General features: G+C 49.2%; 1 protein-coding gene across 3 annotated transcripts in view; it reads right to left on the minus strand.

Moving 5' to 3' along the window:
• CSMD3 (CUB and Sushi multiple domains 3) overlaps positions 1-7,593 on the minus strand; it is a 613,476-nt gene extending 605,883 nt beyond the window's left edge. For all 3 annotated transcript variants that reach the window (XM_069006042.1, XM_069006041.1, XM_069006040.1), the window contains exon 1: positions 7,259-7,593. In XM_069006042.1, coding sequence (XP_068862143.1) covers positions 7,259-7,436 — 178 coding nt within the window. In that variant the 5' untranslated portion in view covers positions 7,437-7,593. The remainder of the gene's footprint in view (positions 1-7,258) is intronic.
• Between the last annotated feature and the right edge of the window lie 820 nt (positions 7,594-8,413).

Below are 8,413 nucleotides of genomic sequence, written 5' to 3' on the forward strand. Positions count from 1 at the left end.
CGGACTCTTTCAGTTCTATTACAAAGACAGTCTGTGTTATTTACAGGCCTTGGAGGGCGAGAATTCATCACCCCAGGAATGCTTCTGTGGTTAAGTTACTTACAGTTATTTTCACTATTTCTATGATACAATGCAAATATGACACATGACACTATGATGCATTTTTTAGAATCCAAGGGAAAATGGGCAGTCCATCTCTCTGTCAATGCTGGCTGCATCCCATCTTGTTGTTCGACAACACAGCTCTATGAGACGACCGGCCCTGCTGGAATCCCTTGTTTGCCATTTTCCAGTACCCCAGGGCTCACTCGTTATGAGTAACACTGTTACTATATCTATAAACTTATCCAACTAAGATTTCAGACCCTGGGAAGGACATGATGAATTCCCACCATTTCCTTCTTTGACATTTACAGCAGTACTCAGCATCTGTAATGCTGAAATTATGAAGCCATAGTAAATCTTACACATTCTGTGAGAACAAGCAATGCAACAATGAATGTAAATCTGCCCAGAAAAGGTAAACAACTGAATGTAAACAAGTACAAAGGTAAATGGTATGTCAGTGTGTATATGTGTATTTTAAATAATCTTCCTTATAATCCAATATCTTTCACCATTCTACTTCCCAGAAGAAAAGCTGGATACTGGGAAGGAGATCTTCAACATTTTCTAATACAACTAGGGGTTTTTTTTTTAATAAAAAGGAGGGTGAAAACTGGTACATTACGTATCACACCCTGTTCTATTTAGGTCCAAGATAACTGCCAAATATTGCCCCTTGAATTTTAGATAAAGGCAAATATTATCTTTTTTTTTTGTAGAGAAATTATACCATTTCATTGACAAGGAAACATTCTTCTGTAAAGTTGTTTGAAAGGCACATGTCTAAAACTTGTAAGAGTTCTGCAATAAACCCTAGCATGGAAATTACATATACTATGTATTATGAGGTAAGGTTTATAGCCTTGCAATAATTCCTTTTATCAGATACCTATCTGGTTTGTGACTTAAGTATTGCTTCTTCAAATATCTCACAGAGTAAGAACTGTCTTAAAATTATCAGGATCTAAGGAAAAACCAAAATTTAGACCAAGTTGTCTGTTCTCTGACTGCTCTTTCCTGGAAATTGCTTTGTAGAAACTGGTAAGCTAATTTCCCACAAAGGCTTTGTTCTATCCTTTCAACCTTAACCATTATGGTCAGAAATACAAGCTGAATGATACGCATCAGCAAGAAGTTGAAGCTAAGATGTCACAACCCCATGGAATTAGACTAGAAGTGTCCTATTAGTGGAAAAGGAAAAAAAAAAAAAAAACAAACTAATTTTACAGCAGATCAAAAAGCCTTTGTTATTCCTACCACTCTGATTTATCAGATTCTGTAGAAATTAACATTTTATATATATTTTTGATTTATTTTATAGGTGCTTTCCTTATACTCTCTCTGTCTCAGTATCATAATGATGGACTCACTCGGCCTTGCTTCAGAGATGCTAAGATGTTGCCCAGACTCCTACTAGAGCCACCTGAAATTATAAATATTCAATACCTCTGAAAATCAGACAGTGTCTAAGACACTAATTGTTTTAAAAAGGAGGGACACGAGGCTATCTTATTCTTCGTAACATTTTCTCTGAAAAGCTGTTACAATCAGGAAAATTGAGCCATCCCCACAGGATATTTCAAAACTTTTTCAAATTTATCTGATCAAGAATGTGCTTTTCTTTCTTGTTACTAGATACATGTGCATTCAGTGGTTTCAAATCTCAAGTTTTGTGGGTTGACTTTCATAGCACATCAACAACAAACAATTTTATTACAAGTGTTCATAAAAACCAGTGCTTTCAGCCAGATGAAGAGCATAAAGAATGGAGGATACATATGAATGCCATGGTATGGAACAGTGAAGGAAGGCAAGGCAAGGGAAAAGGGCCAGCAAAATGAGAGAGAACAGACAAATGAGTGGAACAGAGGCCAGTCCATGCCTTTTCAAATGTGATGGTTCAACAGCAGCCTGTATCTTAGGAGACCCAAAACTGCTGCCTGCTGAAATCCAGGATGTGCTAGTCACTCCACTTGCTGTTTTCTCCAATCCTTCACTAGACCACTGCTAATTGTCACAGTGTGAGATAACGGGCACTAAGCTAGATGGGTAATTGATCCTGCTAGACTTATTGCTCAAAAACACCCCCTCCATACAAACAAACAAAGAAACAACCACAGGTAGATTACAAGTTTCTGCTATGTTTCTGCACAGAAGTCTTGGAAAATGAGGGATTCTAAAACACATCCACAAATTCTTTAGGTTTTATGGGCTGGTGCTTGCAAATTGAGATGCTGATAATGGAGTTGAAGCTACACCCTGTCCCTCTCCATCCTGTATGGCTGCCTGGAGTGCCTAGTCTCTCGTAGAAGACAGGGCTGGTTGTGCTCAGGGAGTGAGGGGCTATTTCTGTGTGGCAGCCAATCAAACCAATCAACCGACCACCCTAGTGCTGCCTTAGACTTGTCGACCAGAGACGTGCAGGATTCACCGAGATAAAGTAAGCAAAGCCAAAGGATAGAAGACTGTGTCAGAAGGACTGCCCGGAGGTGCGGTCACCTCAGACGGCTGCGGGGGCCGGTGCGATGCCGCTGCCGGGCGCGAATGGAGGCTGCCGGCGGGCAGTCGCCGCTCCGAGCCAGCTCCGCCTTGAGACCGCTGCCTCTCACAATTAAAAGCAGAAAGCGAAGGTGGGGCTCTCCTGTGCCCTTTGCGAGTCCCGAGTGGCACCGGCAGGGAAGGGAGAAACGGTCCCTGCTGGTGCTTTTGGGGGGGGGTCGAGTGCTTCTTCACTGCTGCCCTGCAGGAGAGGAGGCGGAGGAACCGAGCGCTAAGCGGGGGCACAGCGGTGCCTCCTTTTAGCCCTGAGAAAGGCGCGGGTGAGAGAGGGGTAACTTTGCCTGAAACCCTGAAGAACTGCTTAGCCTGAAAAAAGGGTGAGCCGCGGTGCCCAGCCCGCTGAGCACAGCCAGGTGTCACCTGCGGGGGCTTGTGGCAGAGAGGTACCCTACAGGAGGTGAGCGTGTGCGGAGGAGTTGGAAAGGAAGGACGACGCTGTCCCTGCTCCAGTCAGTGTGTCCCTGCCCCCCTGCATGAGTACATACACACAAACACACGAATTTACCCAACACACAAACACACGCACACAGCCAGCACCGGCATCGACCATCTGGAAATGAGGAAACCTGAACCTGCTGTTACTCTCCCCACCATTGCCGCTTCGGGGACAGAGCCAGCACCTCGCTGCGCTCACCCGTGCCCCACTGAGGAAAACCATCCGCCAGTAATCCCATACCCATCTTCGGTAACACCATAAATCAAGTGACTGGGAAGGAAGCGGTGGGGAGGGGCTGACAGAGCATTAAAGGAGCGGGATTGAGGTTGGAAGGGGGGAGAAGGGAGATTGCAGAGGTGGCTAAAAGAAGCAGGGCACGCTTTGTCCCTGCTAAATACTCCCTCATGCCAGGTACACATCACTGGAAATGGGAATGCTTTTCACTTTCTCATCACTTCTTCTGTCAATGAGCCGTTTAAAATCTCAGTGCTTCATCTCCCTTTCATTTTGAAAGCTGCTCTTGTTCCGCTTGTCACAACTGCAAGAGGGGAACAGAGGAACAACAGCAGCGGCAAAGCTTCATTTTAGTCAGGCAGACAAAAGTCGACCTTGGTGCTCTCTCTCTTGGGAACGACAGCCAAAGAGAAGAGATGGAGGAGTCTTGTGGAATCTGGTCATTTTGCTTGATTTCCTCTGATTTGCCTCCACTAACAGATCGCAATTTTTTTTGTTTGTTTGTTTGGGTTTTGGTTTGGGGATTTTTGTTTGTTTGTTTTGGTTTGGTTGTTTTTTTGTTTGGTTTTTTTTTTTTTTTTTTTTTTTTTTTTGTGGAGGGAGGTGCCAAACCAAAGGCTTGCGAGTATTTGTGATTTTTCTCCTAAATCCCAGGAGGCAAAGCTCACTGATGCTGCCTAATTTTTTTCCCCTCTTTTATGCCTTCTTCTCCCCTTTCTGTAAGGGAGTTGGCCAGTGGAGTTTTCCACTCCCTACTCCTCCAAACTTGGTTTGTATCTCCTGTGCCTTAATGGTGCTTCTCATTTTTCCCATGGTGTGGGGTGGGGGAGAAGGGGAGAGAGCTTTCCTGGGTGTCTCGTTCATCTAAAGGGAAGAGCACAGGATTCATCACCCCCTGTAGCTGACCAGGAATCACTCTGCTTGCCTTTTCTAAAGGCTGGATCGTGGATGTGTTTGCTTGTTTTAATGTCTTTCATGCTTTCTCTCAGTTTTCAGTGGTGCCATTTCTTTGCTTTTTTACTCCATGCCTATTGAAGGAAGATTTTGTTGGAGATTGTTCCATGGCATAATGGGATGCTGTGTAAGCAACATTTTCATTGAAAAAGGAACAATTCCTCTTTACTTAGCTCTTCCTATCACCCCTTCCTCAGCAGTTCTGACAATTTTCTGTCTTCCATCTTCTCCTGCTTTCTCCTCCCTTTTCTAACCCCTTTCAAGTATTGTTGAAGGTTCCAAAGAGGCATGAATTTATAGACAAATGCAAAGGCTTTTTTTGGCCTATATTAATATGTGCAAGAATGTTTAATTATTCAGATATGAACATAGTTTCTTAAGCATCCTGGGATAGTTTGGCACCTGTAATGTTGGGAGAGCTGTGGAACAAGACCGGGGAAATGATAACAGGACAATGACAAAAATAGGAAGAGCCGGAGAGGCAGATATCAAGCAAAGCTGTGGAAGTGGTCTGGATGACCGGAATGACAGCAACAGTTTGGGTGTTATGATGTGGTGCTGGACTGTTCAGTAGAAGTGCTTAATCAAGGGAGGATATAGGCTAGAGCTTGCAGAGATGGGGTGTGGTAAAAAGGCCTTGCCAGGCAATGGTAGAGCAGATGTAGGATCTGGAGAGTCATCTTGGTCCCAACATCTGGAATGTTTTACGTGGGCAGGTACTCATTCATCGTTTGCCTCTGCTTTCTGCGGGCAGGAGCTATGTTGACACAGTGGGAATGTAAATCGAAGTAAAATGCTTTCATTCACGGGAGTGGAGAGAGAACTAAATATAAACGCCCAGAATAGATGCAGTGCTGCAGTGAGTGTAAGCCAGCTCTGTGAAGCTTGGCTGCCTAAAGGAACCCGCATCCAGAATGTAAAATCTCACCTCCTGGGTCGGCAGCTTCTGGAAGAACCGCCCCAGTCCAAAGGAAGTCTATGGAAGGTGCCAGGATCGGCACCGGGGAAGCTTAGGCCCTGACAATGGGAAGAAGGAGAAACGTCCAGTTTCGCAAAGCCCATTTTTTCTCTGTTTCTTGGGCTGTTTCTGATGTTTCATCCCAGCTTTTGCCCTTAGTGTCCAGCGTTCTTTCCTTACCCCACCCCCGAGGGCAAGCGGCGGCTGTCAACAGGTGCCGGGGAAGCCGCTCCGCTGCGCGGCCGCGCCAGCGCGTCCCTCGGTCGGATGCTGCCGCCCCGCGACTCGCGCTCACAGCGCAGCTGCCTCGGAGCCGCGCCGGAGCCCCCGCTCGCCCCCGCACCGCGCCCGCGGGGCCCCGCGCAGCGCAGGGCGCGCCTGGCCGGCATCCAGCCCGGGGCTGGCACCCCGCGCCGAGAACGCGCTAATGGCAGAAGGCTGAACCGTGGGAAAGAAATGCCCCAAAAGACCCGGGTCGGTGTCGATTGCAAACCGTCTCCAGACCGGGGCAGAGCGCCGGGAGCGGCTCCCTCTAATAGATGCAAACAGAGAGAAGCTGCATGTAATTAAAATGTGCATAAACGTCGCAGGCAACCCCCTTCCCCTTGGATACCCCGCGTCAGGATAACGCGGGATGAGGTAAAAGCCCTCCACACCCTCCCCGTGAAATGCGAATTGCCTTTTCTACGCGATGCAAATGGGGGGAAAAACAGCTGCAAAGCTCTACAATAAACTGTTTCATCCAAGCCAGAGCCAGCTCAGGAAGGCACGCCTTTGAATGCCACCCCCACAAGACACCTCCTTCCCAACCGTGCAGGCAACCTCTGTAGGCGATAACCAAGTCTAAAAACTCGGAGAGGATCGATAATGTCTACTAAATATTCTGGGGGTGTATGAGTGTGGCGGGGAGGAGGGATGAGGATGAGGAGGGGGATAAAAGTGTGATTAATCGGATATTAATCACTGGCTACAAACAAGGGGAGATTATTTCGGGTAGGCAGCCGACTGTGGGGAGTTGCAGAATAGATCCTTTTACTGAAGGCACGCGTGATGGGATCGGCACTTCACTGTTTAGCGATGCCTGGGTAATTCTGCAGGTGCACATTATTCAAGCCACATATTTCTTCTTTTCTCTATGTGTAGCATTTCCCTTAACTGTCTGCAAGCACAGACTTAGTGGAGATATTTATGCCGCTAACTAGACATTTCCTTTTTGCTCTCCTTTCATGAACACAGAAGCAAGAAAGAAAAATAGCCCTTGCCCCGAAAAAAATTTAAAAAATAGAGACAAAACCCACCACCCAAACCCCCTCACATACATCAGAGAAAAGGGACCAAGGGAGGGAAGAGAAAAGGTGCCAGTCTTTGCACCCAGCGACAGACCATGCCTTCAAGGCTGAATTACCAACGCACCTTTCCGACAGCCTGTGAGCCCTGCATGCATACAGACAGCTGAGCGTGAAGCGCATTTCGGGCTGTGAGACGGCTACGCATACGCTGGGCTTCGCCGTAACTTTCCCCACGCAACGGGTTAAACTAATAAGTGCATCGATACAGGCATTCCCGCAAAAAGACCACTGCTCGACCGATAAACCAGAACTGTAGGTAATCCCCCCACACACCCCGCACTACCATCATCGTCACCTTAAAAAAGTGAAGCAGTGGGATTTGTTTGAACATACACTAGTTAGAGGCTATATCAACCAACTCACGTCTCCGTTTGAGGATACTGCAAGAATATTTATTGAGCCCCAGCTCACTCACTGCATTGAACGCCAGCCCTGGCAAGCAAATACATTTCCTATCTCCGAAGAGAGCTCTGAATCAACTCCTTCTTTCCTCCCCGCTTTAGCAGTCATTTATATATTTCCATTGCAAAGTACCCAGGGCAAAAATATAAAATAAGAGACGAATATATTTTGAAATACACCTTGGTATAAGGCGAGAGCTTGCAACGCCCTGACCGAAAGCAAATGGACCCCTAAAAATATACCACTCAAATACTACCCTACCTTTCACACACGAAACCATCAATAAAAAGACGAGGTTCCAAAATGTAAATCCACTTTTAATCTCCATTTTCTTCACCAGGATGAAGTCCAGCCGGCCACATTTAGTACATCCCCTTTCCCAAAAGTCTGCTAATTTCGATTCCTTTGCACGGATTTCCCCTCTGCAGATCCCTTTCATATTATTCTTGAGAGCTCCTAATTCCTATTCCTCGGCCAGGCGCAGCGGAGTTGTTGCTGTTGATGGTGCGCGGTCACAGCTCGGAGTGAATGGTGTTTCTGGGATACCACAGCAACCTTGACGAGGACTCAACCATCTCTCCAACGGGGGCACAAAGTCTCAGCTACTCTCGATCGTGTCTTTTCCTCCCCCCACCCCCCCCGCTACCCCAACTCCCTGCACAGCCGAAACCCACCACAATCCTGGCTCCTCACAGCATCCACCGGGAGCCACGGGAGAGCACCTCAACGCTCAGACTCTCTCTCCAATAAACTCCAAACAGTATTTGCAATTGAGGCTCTCCCCCCACCCCCTTGTTCCCTCAGGAGGATCAGTTCTGCCTGGGAGAACGGCTCGGGAGATAACGGAGTGGCGGGGTCCCCCCGCCGCCCGGAGGAGCCTGGGGCGGCCGGCGCGGCGGGGCTCGCCCATCCCGCCGCTGCTCGCGGTAGCAGTCACAGCCTCGTTATTAACCACGCACGTGCGGTGCTCGGGGCTGCCATCGCCACACCGGCTCGCACACACCGGCTCGCCCGCGCCTTCGGGCACAGACCGCGCGGCAGCGTGTGCGGCCCCCAGGGATGCGCAGGCTGATCGCTCTGCACAGGGACATTAATTACAGGCCGGGCGCCGCGGGCGCGGGGGAGCTGCGGGGACAGCCCTGCTCCCCGTGCGCGCAGCTGAGGGGGCTCCTTGCCGCGGCGGGCGGGGGCCGGGCCCGGCGGTGCCGCGGGCGGGCGGCGGCTCCCAGCGGGCCGGGCCGGGCCGGGCCGGGCTGGGCCGGGCAGGAGCGGGGGCGGCGCGGCCGCGGCTCCGCCAGGAAGAGCGCTGGCGCCACCTACCGGCCGCGCCGCCGCGCCTCCGGGACCGCGCCGCTGCGCGGGGGCGGGGGCGCTGCGCGGGGGGAGCCCGGCTGGGGGGGCGGGGGGAGCCCGGCT

This window comes from Aphelocoma coerulescens, chromosome 2, assembly GCF_041296385.1.
Source record: "Aphelocoma coerulescens isolate FSJ_1873_10779 chromosome 2, UR_Acoe_1.0, whole genome shotgun sequence".
NCBI lineage: Eukaryota > Metazoa > Chordata > Aves > Passeriformes > Corvidae > Aphelocoma > Aphelocoma coerulescens.